The sequence below is a fragment of the Pelmatolapia mariae genome, linkage group LG16_19 (assembly GCF_036321145.2).
Source record: "Pelmatolapia mariae isolate MD_Pm_ZW linkage group LG16_19, Pm_UMD_F_2, whole genome shotgun sequence".
Classification (NCBI taxonomy): Eukaryota; Metazoa; Chordata; class Actinopteri; order Cichliformes; family Cichlidae; genus Pelmatolapia; species Pelmatolapia mariae.
Genome location: NC_086241.1, coordinates 43,150,593 through 43,165,307, shown reverse-complemented (window position 1 = coordinate 43,165,307; position 14,715 = coordinate 43,150,593). Strand labels below are relative to the sequence as shown.

The 14,715-nt window shown below is 39.9% G+C and overlaps 1 protein-coding gene across 2 annotated transcripts in view; it reads left to right on the top strand.

Annotated features, from left to right (window-relative positions):
• arhgap5 (Rho GTPase activating protein 5) overlaps positions 1 to 13,588 on the top strand; it is a 55,948-nt gene extending 42,360 nt beyond the window's left edge. For both annotated transcript variants that reach the window (XM_063496664.1, XM_063496663.1), the window contains exons 5-7: positions 2,911 to 3,042; positions 6,905 to 7,010; positions 9,239 to 13,588. In XM_063496664.1, coding sequence (XP_063352734.1) covers positions 2,911 to 3,042; positions 6,905 to 7,010; positions 9,239 to 9,557 — 557 coding nt within the window. In that variant the 3' untranslated portion in view covers positions 9,558 to 13,588. The remainder of the gene's footprint in view (positions 1 to 2,910; positions 3,043 to 6,904; positions 7,011 to 9,238) is intronic.
• Positions 13,589 to 14,715: the final 1,127 nt, after the last annotated feature.

The following is a 14,715-nucleotide window of genomic DNA, read 5'->3' as shown; positions in this document are numbered from 1 at the left end:
AGCGTGCATAGAGTTTCAAAGCATGGAGGCAAACAGTCTTTATTAGTTTCACAGAATGTGTTTCAAAATTATTTTCCAATAAACTTAAATTGTGCTGTTATAAGAACCTGGGAGTTCTTTGGAAAACATTTCCAGAATCAAGCAGCGCATGTGTGATGTGTGCAGTATATTTAACCCACAGAGAAAACTCCAAAAGACCGATTCCAAACCTGACCACGCAGCAGAAGTGCTTAAAGAGAAACACATGCCCTGTGGAGTACAGTCAAAACTGCTCATGATGGTTGGGGAGCTGCCAAACGGGCTGTTAGTATAAATAAAGTCACCACAGGCAGAAATCACCAGCACATGGTCAGCAGCGTCAGGCATTTTACAGCCAGGTGCTGAAATATGGAGACTTGACTGAGATGAAGCATGCACTGATTATTGAATCATTTCTGCATTTCTTATTTTTTTTTCTGCGTTATGTTTCTTCTGGTCCCCTGTTCAGGAGAAGAGCTCGAGCATATTCTTGGTTATTCTATGATTATTTCATATTAAAAAACATTAAAGTAACATTAAAGTCCAGTGGTAATGTAAATATTGTATAGATGGTAAATAACTTGTTATCCCTAGCTGATATCCATTTAAGATGACGTGTATCTACTAGGAGGCTGAGGCTCTGGTGGCTGCCACCAGTTTTTTGTTTTGAAATTCCTTCCTTTGCTCACCTCCTTTACTCGACTCCTCCTTTCCCACCCTGTCCTTCCTAAATTCATTTGTGCATTTCCTGTTGTTTATATCCCTCCGTTGCTCAATGCTCTCCATTTCCTTCAAGTGTTTCTAGCTCAGCGTGTTTGTCAGCATGCGTTCAGATTCACTGTGACAGCTGTCGCGTTACCTTAGGGCTCTGTCCTCTTTCTCACCGTTTCTCCTCCCTCCAAACGTCATTTGGCTGTTGCCGAGTGTCATAACAGCAAGCAATATGCATTTTTCTTTCTCCACGTATCTCCTTTGAACTGTCATTACAGAGTATTTTTACCCTGGGTTAATGGGAAAGCTGACACCGGTGTGTGGACCCAACCCACTTTTTTTTCTCCTCTGATTTGAGAATGAAACAGAAAGTAAAACGTGATGGAGCTGAAGCATCCATTCTCCCTCATCAGAAATAACAGAGCAAGAAAAAGCTTTCATGAGCTGGCCGTGTATTCTGTTCCAGTCCCGCTGCTCCATCAGAGAAACACTCGGCCCTCTGTGCCTCCAGACACACTCATGATAACCTCTGTTAGCTGTGATCAGAGAGGAGCTCTGTTCTCCTGCTCAGACACAAAAACTGAGCTGTGGGCCTCACTGCTGCATCACCACAACTGACAGGCTCTTTAATATCCTTTCAAACTGAAACATTGACCCAGCAAAATCCTGTTTGACTCGTATGTGAGGACACGAGTGCAGGTTATTGGTCCCGGATCCACAAATCTGCTCCACACTCAGGCTTAACATGCATATAACAGGCTTAGTTTCAGAGACAGTTTATACATCTGTGTGGCTGCAAGTGTCTCTGGGATGTAATTTTGCCATCTGTTCCCCCTAACCATTGAATATGTAGCCATAGATGTCCAGATGACCTCCCTCCATTTCAAACGATGGTCATCTAGTCCAGAAAAGCAGTTCGTATTGAGTTTGTGTCATTGCTAAGCGCTGAGCTTAAAAGCTGAGTGTTCAAAGGAAGGATACTTTGGTTAACTAATAACAAGCTGCTAGCACATTTTGTTTTTTAGCATTCTTTAACAGACGGCGAAACATGAAGATCATCATAGCCAGCTCCTCTGAAATACTCAAATAAATGCCTCTCATTGTCTTCTACCCATTTGTCACATAACATGTTACATATTTATTTTCATGCTTTGCAGTGCAGAAGTGTGCTACATATTAATTTGTATTTGAAGTGACTTACTAAAATGTTATTGCACGAATAGTCTTTTGTTAAAGCAAAAACACCAATACACCTTTTTAGGTTCATATACGTACACTGGTAATGTTGTGGTGACCCGAGACTGTGGGATTGATCTTGAGCAGCTTGCAATGATGACAGGTGAAGTATACGTTAGCAGCGTCTGGCAGATGGGTACTAAGGTCAACTAATCTCAGGCGATTGAATCAACAACCAGTTCCACTTAAAAAATAAAGTAATAACATTGACTGACAAATGACAGGGTGATAAATACAGGTTATCTAACCATAGTCTTACCTCAGCAATCAGTTGGTCGCTACTATACATTCCATACAGACGCTACCATGCAGTCCCTCTACCACTTATTAAATTACAATATTCTAATAGGTTATAATGGATTTTTACTCCAGTGATGCCAGATACTGTTGTTGTTTTTGCTCGTAATCATGAACAGTTTCCCTTCCAGAAAAACAACAAGTTATGCCACACGTGAATAAATTTGAATGAGATTACACTCGAGGGAACTAGATCAGAATATCATAATAAGATAATGTCATACATGTATATTTAAATGACATTGCGTTGTATATGGGGGTGCTTTGCTGTTTCCTTTTATTGTGTAGAAAAGATCAAGTTGGAAGGATGTGATTTATACTTTCTAAGAACAGGGCTGGAAGTTTTCTGTGCAGAAAAATGTCATTTGATGCTACAACAGCAAGGAAAAGAACAAATGTGCTGAGCACAGTGACAAATGATTTAAGGAGAGTGCTTTAACTGTTTGTGAGGTCCTAAAGGGAGACTTTAGAGGACAGTGAGTTTGAACGTATTAACCAGAAGCTGCGTCGGGGTGGAGTTGTTTTGCTGTTTTCCTGTTTGTGATGCAGAGGATGAAACGAATGCTACAGAACAAGCTTCAGAAACAGAGTGACCTTGCAAATCTGCTGTTGAGCCTTATTTCTCTCTCTCCCTCCCTCTCCCTGTAGATCACAGTATTGACTTTGTGGCGATGGATGTGGCGGTGAATGCCGTTGCTGGAGCGCTGAAGGCTTTCTTTGCTGACCTGCCCGATCCGCTGATCCCCTACAGCCTGCACCCAGAGCTGGTGGAGGCCGCAAGTAAGAATGAACACACACCCGAGTCATGAACTGTAATTTTGTAAGCCCTGATAGCAAAAACACCCAGACAAACATATTAAAAACGTCAGTTTTCATGCAACTTTTAAGTTAAAGGAATTGTTAAACACTTAGGAAATTATGTAATTATGTTAAACAGAGACATCTGAGTTCATGTTTTGCTACAACCAAAAGACTTAAGGAGATGAAACTGTGGTTGTAAAAGTCAAAATAGTGAATGGAGGGTTATCTTCACTGGGCGTTAGCATGCTGGAGTATTCCTTTACCTGCTTACAACTCAAATGTGATACGTTAGAGTAAAATGACACCATAGCCTCAACATAAACAAGAAGCACTCTACTTACACCCCTAAAAAGTTTAATCAGCATTGCTTCAAACTTTTGAGTTATTGTGCTATTGCGAATAACATAAAGTCATACCACGATAAAGGCACGTGCATGCAGTTAAAAAATGAAGAAGTTAAGAGGAGACTGGAGAAACACCCTTTAACCATGTAATGAGTGTTGATGTTGCATAGTTTTCCCACCAGAGGCCTGCCAAATTAAATTGCCAAATATCAGTATCGGCCTTAACAGTCCTCAGTCCAATCAGTCAGGCTCTACTTTTAACCTCTTGTCTGCTGTAGCAGCTGGCCTTAATGCTGCAGAAGTTTAGTTGTGTTTCCACATGCTCAGAGCTTTGAGTCACATCATTCACTTTTAAGAGGCTTTTTCAGGCCTAGGATGCTGTCAGACATCCTGTGTATGTGTGTGTGTCTATAATGCTGAAACCGTCAGGCTGACTCCAGCAGATTAATGAGCCAAAATTAGACACAAGGAGAACTGTAAAAAGTCTCATAGACTGACAGAAGAAGAAATGGAGAGTGGTGCTGGTTTTTCTTCTCTAGAAAATGACTCGTATAGAGCTGGAACTTCTGAGCTTCTGGTCAGCATCTCTCATGGGAAACTTCAGGATTTATATACAAATTAATGACCAGGAAAATAACTGATAGTAAAGGAATCGTTTAAATCAACTCTTCTTCTCTTACTTTCTCTTTCTATCTTTTTGCTCCTTACGTGACTAAGGTCTAGTTTGAGGTGCCTCTTTCCTGTCTGTTTCTTTAAACTTGGAGCAGTTAAACACGACAGTATATTTCCATCAGGAGGGTAACCAACTTGTCAAGCAGGTTTGACACCAGTGTACTTATCCTGGAGCCTGAATCAGGCTTTTGTTGTTGCTGGTTTCAGGTCATGTTGAATAGGTGTGATAACAGAGTGAATCAAGACACATGGAAAAGTTCCAAACATTGTAATCAGAGAAGGAAAAAAAAGACTGTGAACATAAACAATGCCATACAATACATATAACTGTAAATAAGCACTTAGCCTTTGCAGTTTTCCCTGGATCAGCTTCAAACTGCTGCACTAATTTCTCATGTAATGGAAACTGTGTTAGTTTTTCTAGTCAGTTATAAAGTTGATTTTGGCTTTCTGCCTTTTCTGTTCAGCATATTTTTTAATAATCCTTTTATTTATTTTCATTCTGTAACAACAATAACAACAACAATAGCTTCCTGTAGCAGCAGGGTCTTTTCCCGATGGGGATCATCAAAGCTTCGCCTAAACACATGCGCACACTGAGCTTTATCGCCTTATTGAACCAAATACATTGTGAGATGCTGTCAGGCTGATATATATTTAATAAAAGCTGGAGACGGTCGTTATATCGGTCCCGTGGTGTACTGTGTCGAGCTGTGACTGCATTCATTTAACGACCTTTAACCTCTTCCAGCCATTAGAGGGTCAGAGGCTCCCGTTGGCTCCTCGTTAGGATGATTGATGGTGTGCAGGATGAATAAGTCTGTGCATTGGTAAACGTTGGCCTTTACGTTTGTGTCTACAAATATAAATGGCGTCCTGCTGGTCCTGGAATGTCTGGAATATCCTGGAGAACATTCCAGATAGGAAAGGCAGGGGTTTTGTTGAAGCGGCCTTGTTATGACAATCCAAAGGTAGAAGCTCTTATTTCACATCTGCTCTTTAAATATTTAATAAGTAAGTGGAGCGTTTCAGCTCCATTGAGCATTCGCCGGCAGGAAAGTGATGCTTTCCCTGGAGAGGCTGTGGAATACTGAAGAATTTAACAGACAAATTACCTTCTAGGAATATAGCAGGATCTTTCTTGTTACTTGGTAATGTTTTGTTTTTTGTTTTTTCCCCGATCAAATTTAACATTTAACTAAACCAAATAAGGGTCTGATGCTAAATCTGATTACTTTTTTTTTTGTTTTTAAAGTCACACTTTCCCAGACTGTTCTCTTTTAACGACGCAGTCAAGAATCCAAAGATCTGCATCATGTAGCGAACAAACACACTGTGTCTTTCCACTTAGGAATTTTGTGGGAAAAGGCGAAGAAGCAGGGCATCCTGAAGCCTAATGTTTAAAGCATACAAATGTTCTGTGTAGTTGTGTGTTCCAGCTGAGGACCTGTGCTATACGTCATCCCCTTCTCTCTTCCTTTGTCTCCCGTCTACCCAAATGATTTATCAACATTTCCTCCTGCTGTGCAGAAGTGAAGTTCATTTGTAACCAGAGTTCTCAGGTTCTTCCTCTTTGGCATCCTATCAAAGAGTTTTTAGAAAATCACCATCATCCTAATGAAACATTTTTTCACAAGTCCCTTTAGTTGCAGTTTAATTTACTCATTAATAATACACACTTTTGTTTGACATATTGTCAGAAAAACAGAAGATAAGCTTATTGCCTTACACTTTACGGTAATGATGCCTGATGATGAGTACAGTCGTACTCCAAAGGCATGTTGTGATCCAGGGGAAGTCTTACAGTCTCACTAACATACACCCCTCAGGCTTCATATAGCACAGCCCTCGCAGTCTTATCAGTCTCTAAACTGTCATACGTTCTCAACTGATTGGTCTTATACTTGGTTATATAATAGCAATAATAATTTGTCTCTGTTTCATTGAATTGCCATTGTTAATGACATGTCTTTGCAGACGAATCAGTTTGACAGCTCTGTGGCGTGAACTTATCGGGTATCAGACAAATTGCTGATATTTGATTTCCTAATACCAAATGAATCCGTAGATGCTCGTGCAGCTAATCAGTCCACAGTGACTGATCTTTTCAACTTTGCTGAAGTCAGAAAGACAAAAAATGAGGCGGAATCAAAAGAAGGAATTGATTTATACTGTGGAAAGTTCAAGAAATTCCTTCAAAAAGGAGGCTGTGGTTTGAAATTGCTTAAATTGCACATTGATCTAATAAATAACTGTGTGGTCCCTGCTGCATCTGATGATAAGCTTCTGTGACAGCTATGGTTAGTCATCAAACCTGTCTGGGTAATGAGACATAACATCTTGCAACAAATAATAGTTCAAGCAGGTGACAGTGAAGAATTATTGAACATATGGGAGGGAAACTGCTGCTGCCCAGTGTGTTTTTTGCCCAGCTCTGTGCCTCAGTTATGATTACTGGGTCTTTAATCAGATGCTGTGTTTCTTTTTTTTCTCTCCTGAAATCTGAACAGTTGAGGACAAATGTTTGTTTTCCTAATCTGCAAAGGCTGATCTGTTTTGTCTTAACCAGTGCACAGTCAGACCTTATACAGGGAAGGCTAGTTTTATTTCTGCCCACAAGGTTTAGTGTTGTTGTGTGTGTGGTTGCGTGTGTATTGTTTGTGCACAGCGTGGGAGCTGCTTTTGGCAGCGTTTCAGCCTTTTGTTTTCCATGGAGTATAATTTCCTTTCCCAAGAGAGACTGTGTGTAAAATGTAAAACGCTCTGTGTCTTTTCTCCCTCTGTGTGTGTGTGCGTGTGTGTGTGTGTGTCTGTGTCTGTGTTAGAAATCATGGACTACATGGAGCGTCTGCAGGCACTGCGGGAGATTGTCAAAAAGTTTCCTCCCGTCAACTACCAGGTCTTCAAATACATCATCACACACCTCAACAGGTAAAAATGAAGGGCAACACACACACACACACGTGCGCGCACACAGTACATTCACATTCACTCTTGTGTGTGTGTGTGATGTTCTTTATCCATGTTTTTTTTTAAGTGAAATGCTTGCAAGCTTCAAAGTCAAAATGGCTGTATACCTGTGGTGACAGTGAATGCATCGCTTAAACTTGAAAAGAGCCGCTTGCAGATATAATTTTAACTTCCTTTGAGTTGAGACCACAGCTGTACTTTGTAACTGCTGCAGCGACTGAATGCTAATTATTTCTTAGCAAATGTCTACATAGTTTGCAGATGTAGAATGAGTATAAATCACTCTGAAACATCAAGCAAAGTTTGATTTTGTGCCAAATATCGATCATGACTAACAGGACATGGTCAGAGATGACATCTAGCAAATGTCAGGGCTACAGTTAATGGATAAAACACACAGGAGTGAAATGTTTGTCTTCTTCTCTGGTTCTGTGTTAGTTTTGTTGACATCCAGTGATCATTACTTAATTTGTTAGCTTTCACTGATAGAGCAAGCAGCCCTATTAATGTAGACACAGCAGCAACATTTCTCTCAGAGCTTTGAGGTTCATTGGTCGTCATGCAAGAGGATTTTTGTATTTTTAGAGCTTCTTTATGGTTTGGTGTTTGTGGGCAAGACTTAAAAAAAAAAATAGAAGCCAAAACACAAGTTTCAAAGAGTCACAGTCATATGAGAGGAACTGAACACATTTGAATTAAACAGCAGTGTTATCCTGTGACATAAATAAAGAGGGAAAATGTCTGACATGAAATGAAATTCTAAACAACACCCATGACTAATATAAGACGCGGACAAGGTGACCTAACATTAAGCGAGACATGAGATGAGAGACTATTACAGCCTGTAGCTGCAACACAGGGTGATGGTGAACAGACACAGACTGCAGAGCTGCTTTAAGAGGGACGGTTTTTCTACCAAATGCTAAAATGAAGTCACTCTGAAGCTGGGCAACGACATGCAAATCCCAAAAGTAAAGTTGGGGAGGACACAAGTTGTGATGAATTGACAGTTTCTGCGACACAGATGGTTGAAAATTAAAAAAAGAGAAAATAAAGAACATGAAATTCACACAACATGAAGCAAAAGCTGCAAATAAGACATTAAACTAGGAATACATCGATAAGTGCAGACATTCCTCATGCTGATTGATGTCGTCACTCCGTCACAGAATGTGGCTTTTATCCATGTCTCCAACACCATTCGCTACACAGCACTAGTAAACCAGCAAATAATATCTTGAAGTTTAAAGGAACACTTCAGCTTAATGGAACAGCAGCTGTCAAAGTTTGAAACACACTAAGAAAGAAGTCGTTCTCTTAATAAGCACCGAACTCCACTGACAAAAACAGTCCCTCAGAAAAGTGTGGGGTTTTTTTTTTGCATTTGATTCTGTTCACAGCTGTACATTTCTCTGCTCCTGTGCCATTCGGTGCTCCTGTCAGCTTGGGAGCACGCCTGCTGCCATTTACTGAAGATAGCACACTGACAGTGAATGTGTACCTCACATAACCCCACTTCAAAGGAACCAGACTATCCCCTAAATGAGGGAAAGCAGTGAAACGGCATAAATCATGTTAGAATGGTCTTACTAAATTTACTGAATATTGCAATAGCTCCTCACTAAGTAACTGAATACATTTAAATGTGATATAAGAGTCCCACATTGTTCCCACTTTATAGAGAATATAGCGAGGTATGTGTTAATATCATGGAGTGCTAAAATCCCAATGCATGGTTTTTGGTTCGTTGGTAATTTTGCACACAGGTACAGTAACCAAGCAGAGTATGACAACTTTAAGACAAACCGTTATGCTTTTCCTTCTTTCCTGTCATCTATATGCTGTTTCAAACAAGCTCCACCCACTTATTGTTTAAACTTTCTGTTTATGAGCAGCAGTCAGCCGGAAGGAAGTTGGCTATTGAATTAATAAGGATTATTTTGAACTGTGAATCATGCTAAGCCACTCCAGAGTCCACGAATAAAAATATTTGAGCCTGAAATGAACATCACGGGTCCACTTTAACTGGCAAACGTTTATCTGCTTTCTTATGTTTTTAGCATTTAAAGAATAAATAAAAAGTCAAGGTATTTTTTATTTCCTTACATGCTGTCACCTTAGACCACCTGTTTTCTGGAGCTGTTGTTTCCAGTGTTGATTTAACTTTGAACCTTTTTATTTCCCTGCAGAGTGAGCCAGCATAGCAAAACAACCCTGATGACAGCCGACAATCTGTCCATCTGCTTCTGGCCCACGCTCATGCGGCCCGACTTCGAGAACAAGGACACGCTGTCGACCACCAAGCTGAACCAGGCCGTCATCGAGTCCTTCATTGTACAGAGCGACTACTTCTTCCACGGTGGCGAGGTGGCCGAGAGCTCCAGCAGCGAAGGGACACCGCCCCCGCACTGCCACAACATGGTGGAGGCCCTGCTGCCGCTGCAGCTGCCGCCCCCCCTGCAGCCACAGCAGATCCAGCACACCCTTCCCCCTGACCCGCTCATATAAGAGCCAAAGGAGCATGCTGGGAAGTGAAGTGGAGGGTGGTTGTTTGCCCGCGCTGCCAGCCGCTTACGGCCGACAATTGCAGGTCATCCTCTGCTCTACAAATAGCTGGCGGGCTCATAAAAATGGAAAATAAAACAACCTTGTCGCTGATTTTCGGGGGATTCATCAGCTGCTGTTTGTCATCGACTTGGAGGTGAATGAGCTTTGGGGGTTTAGAGGCGCATGGACCATTTGTTGGATCAAACCTAATCTGTGAGACCTGCTCATCCTGTGAGGAAAATCCTGGATTAGAGAATTACAATCGCACGCCTTCATGATACAGAAGCTGAAAACGGCGAATGAACCGCTTTGATTTGGCACATAGTGACAACACTAATCGTTTCACAGGGTCAGACACAGACTCTTGGGATCCCAGGACACACTCCTACCTTTAACCCAGACGGAATAGCACATTGGGGGCCAGAAGTCCCTATTAAGCACCGCCCTCCTCATCCCCGCTCCGAGATAAGAGAAAAGGGAAGTTGAATCCCTGCGACTGCAACTCAAATGTGAAACGATCTGATACGGACTGATTGGCGGACTCATTAGCTGACTTGACCGGCTACCTGACTAACACACATGCTGACTGTGAGGATTTCAGTCTTCCTGCAGGTTTCAGCACAGGAAAACATTTCTTCTTCTTTTGTTTGACCCCGTTCATAAGAAGGAAGGAGGGATCAACAAGACACTAAAGGTCAAACACACTCATGGGCGCGAGATGAAGTCAAAGCCTTGTAGAAGAGCTTTTCAGTTTCGGTGAGGTGGGAGATGGGTGCGCTCTCACTTTTAAATCCTAAATGACAAAAAAAAATAAAGAAAAAAAAATAAACAAAGAACCCCCTTCCCGCTACATGAACTTTGACCCTCGTCAAGGACAGCACATGCACGATTTGTGTCAAAAGTCCACATGCCAATTTCATGTCTGTTTGCTTAGCTCTTTTTTCTTTCCATTATTTCCATTTTTTTAAAACAAAAATATTTTTTGTAACGTCAGATATCGACCCAGCTTGTGTGTTTGTGTGTGATGATGCTGATGATGTGTGTGATGGTGTATCTGTGTGAGCTGACCTGTGGTTTGTATCGCAGCCACTTTGTACCTTCCCATCATGGGGAAGGAGGGGATTCAGAAGGGAAAACGGAACGGAGAATGTGGACTTGTGGATTTGTGATGCTCCATGTGAGCGATTCTTCACACTAACTGTTCCTGAGTGTCTCCATAGAGCCTCAAACTGTTAATGCACCGCCTCTCAATCGGAAGGGACGGCAACCCCTCGACGATGGCACATGAATAAGGAAACCACTACGTTGCGATGCATTCTGGACCTCTTTGGTTCAAGGAGGCGTCTTCCATGTTGGGCTTACTTCCTGGAGGATGCTTTACATCTTTTCATTTCCATTGTTTTTCATTCTCCCGTTTCTGTTGGTTTGTTGAAATCAAAAGTTTGCATGTCTCTGTTTTTGCCACTTCGTGAAAAAAAAAAAGAGCTTTAACGTTAAAAAAAAGAAAGAAATGAAACTCTAAATGAGCTCCTGTTCAGATTTGCATTGTTTTATCTGAATCTCTTTGGGTTAAGGGGAACGTTTCAGAAAACATTTTCGGGTTTTTTTTGGCATTTGTTCTTTTTCCGCCATGCAAGAAATCAACACTTAATATCATATTTTTGGTTATATAGTTTTCCCTAAATAGAGGAAAGAAGTATATATAAGTATATATAAATATATAAAAAAAATATCAGCAGCAGAAGTTGCTGATTTAGTGAACTACCACGGGGTACTGGACTATAATCTGTCAGAAGCTATAATCATATTTCTTTGTGGTTTGGGTGGTGTGTGAGTGTGAATGAGAGAGTGAGCGTGTGTGTTTACACAGGGGATGGGAGTGGGTTTGATAACAGATGGTTAGTTTTGAACTCCTCTTTGACCTGTCCAACACACACACACACACACACAAATAAAAATCTCATTGCTTTCTTCGTCTGCGGCACACTGAGGGAGACGGAGGCACATAAATGAAGCCTCTCGTGCTGAACATAAAGCCCCATAGAGGATATCTAACTCCTTATTTCTGGTCTTCTGTCCATCTGGATCCAAGTTCTCCTGTCTGCTGTGTAATAATCATTTTTAAGCTTTTCCATGAGCTGAAACGTACAAGTTGGTAACAATTTGGAATAAAATTCTCATGAAGCGAACAATTACATTTTAAAGGTATATATTGCACTTTTTGTAATTAAAATATGCCAATAAAATAATGCTACGTACTACATAATAGTTACAGTATTTAATAAATAACTATTTTTGTAGTCGGGGGGGGACTACTGCTAAATCTGAATGCATCCATTACTGTTGATGTGTTAGAAACAATAAAGAAAATAGCCACACTTTTAATCTGCACATGCCATGCCAGCAAAAGTCAGAAATATATGTGTGCAGGTCATTTCAATTTTTATAGAATATAGTTGTGTCTTATAAACAGTAAGTGAATATTAATTTGGTTTATTTGGAAATTTAATTGGCACCAAAAACAGCATCTTTCCAGGTCGTGTCCTAAATCAGCCCCTAAAATGCTTCTGTATTCTGTAATTATAAAGTTTATATTAATGGTACTCTCAATTAGTTTATCTATTTATACACAATAATATGTAAATATTTGTTTTGAGTGTGTTTAAAAAGCTAGCCAGATGTGTTATTTGTGGTCGCTGTCTGTGAGGATGACAGATACAGGTTTAAGGCAGGTTAAACTTTCTGTTAATGGTGCAGCACGTGGATTCAGATGGACAGAAACACATTTTAGGCAGCAGAAATAACCTCAGTTTAAAAGCAGCAGCCAAAAACTGTCGGTGAGCTTGACGAGCAGACACAGAGTGAATGTCGGTGTAGGTACTGAACTGAAAATGTCTATTTTTTAAAGGGTTTTACTGTGGTGAACCTGAGACTTCCACTAAAATGTCCAGCTCACGTGCAGCTGCTGTGCTCCTCATCATTTTTAATTCACTTTTAATAAACTTTTTCTTTTTTTTTTCCTTTTTGAAGAATCTTTTAAAAAGTACTTTCATTTATAATTTAACCCACTTTTATGAACTTCCTCTCTGCACTTTCTGCTGCCTTCTCCAGCGCTACAGCCCAGCATTATCCCTCAGTGAATGTCAGCATTGAGAGACGAATCAGTGATATAATGTAGTTTTGTCCTGTTTTGGACGCCCGTCTCCTTCTGTGTCCTCGTTGCACTCTTTTCAGACCTCATAATGGCTCACTGCTTTGTAAAGCAATTCTCAGTTGAGTTTTTTTTTCTTCTTGAAATTCAGCCTTGTTATTTTTCAGTCGGTGCTCAAAAAACTGGTCTGTTAGACATTAAAAATGTCATGTTTTTAATTGTGGACAATTATGCAATTAACTGAACCAACTTAGATGATTGGTTTCGCATATGACCTTGAGATAAAACAAGTTTTACTGAGGGGAAAGGAATGGAGCCAAACGCCTGTCTAACCTCACATCACAGGTCTGATTGAGAGGGCACTTTGAAGGAGACCTGCATCTATAATGGGGCAAATATTTTCTTCTGAGATGTGAGTGATGAGGTTAAAGGTGTGCTAGAGGAAGAAAATATTCAGAGCGGAAGCCAAACCCTTACTTTACAGATTTTATGATGTTGGACAGAGGAGGATTTTGAAGGGCACATTGAAGCAAGTGAATAAGTGAAGCTGGGAGAGAGTGTGAGAGTGTTTTTCCTGGGGGGCAGGGCTGAGGGAGGGTGGGGTTCAGCTGCTAGATGATATAAGACTAAGTTGTTCGTCTGTAGTTTTCCATCAATCAATCGACTCTTCTTTTAATTTACCTTTTTTTTCCCCAATAAGATCTGCCTTTATCCAATCACACCGGTGTACAAACCAACTGACTTTTAACATCCGCTGTATTATAGTAAATAAAAATGATTTTCAGAAATGGAAAAACTCTAAAAGATCTTTTTTTTCTTTGTTTGCTCTCCATAATGTTTCCAAATAAAGATTCTTTTTTCCAAAGTTGTCAATCTTTGTTTATATTTCTGTATATTTTTATAGTCTTATAATAAAAACCAAAACGTGACATGTAAGTGTTTTAATAAGGTTTCTTATCGTAGGAGTCGAAGCATGTCCAGAAAGATGCTCAGAGACACTAAAGCAGAAACGAAATGGGTGCTGGCATTTCCAGCACCTTTTAAAAAATACATTTTTTAAAAAAGAAGACAACGGCTTAAATGAAGTACAAGTAAATTAACCCTGTACTTCATGAAGTGTGTTTGTGTATTCATTTGCATTGTGACTGGTCACAACCATGCTCTTATTCGGTGATGGTGTTCTGGTAAAGGTGTTTTAAATTTAGCAAAAATAACAGTTTAATACCAGAAAATTAGCAGCGGTGCAACGTAATGACTAAATTCCTCCTCACAATTTAAGCGACAGGTTAAATTACAAAAAATATCTTTTACAAAAAGTAGATATTTATTCTGTAATTCCATAACAAACTGTAGCTTAGCTTCAGCATGACTTATATGCAGGAAAAAATGATAGTAAAAGAATTAGCTGATAGCAGTGATAAATGTTGAGCTTTTATCATTAATAATTGATAAAAAAAAGTTCTTATGGAATATAGAAATCAAATTATTGAAGTGTAATTTCAGTAGAATACTTTTCTTTCTTCGTATTTTTGTTAACGTTTTTTTTTCCTTTCGGTCTTCATGCTAAGCTAGGCTAAACCTACACTGACCTAGCTCACAGATAAATATATAAGCTTTGAATAAACCTGTCAACTACAATGAAGCTAATGCAGCTGAACTCCCTTGTTACAGTACTTGTCAGATTAGGATTATATATAGTAAACGTGATGTCCCTTTAAAGTAAAACAAGCAATTAAACATTAAACTTTGGGTTCCCAGGTATACCATAAACAAAGCAGATGTGACAAAAGAGGCATCTGTACTCCAGATGTTCAGAAAAAAAACAAACAAAGGCCTAAAGAATTGAATATAATTGTATCAGAATGGTTTAACTAACGACTAACCATTACTGGACCATCAAATAATAATAAAAATAATAGTGTGTCTGAAGGCTGAGGACTTTGTGTACTTTATGTTTTGCTGATATAT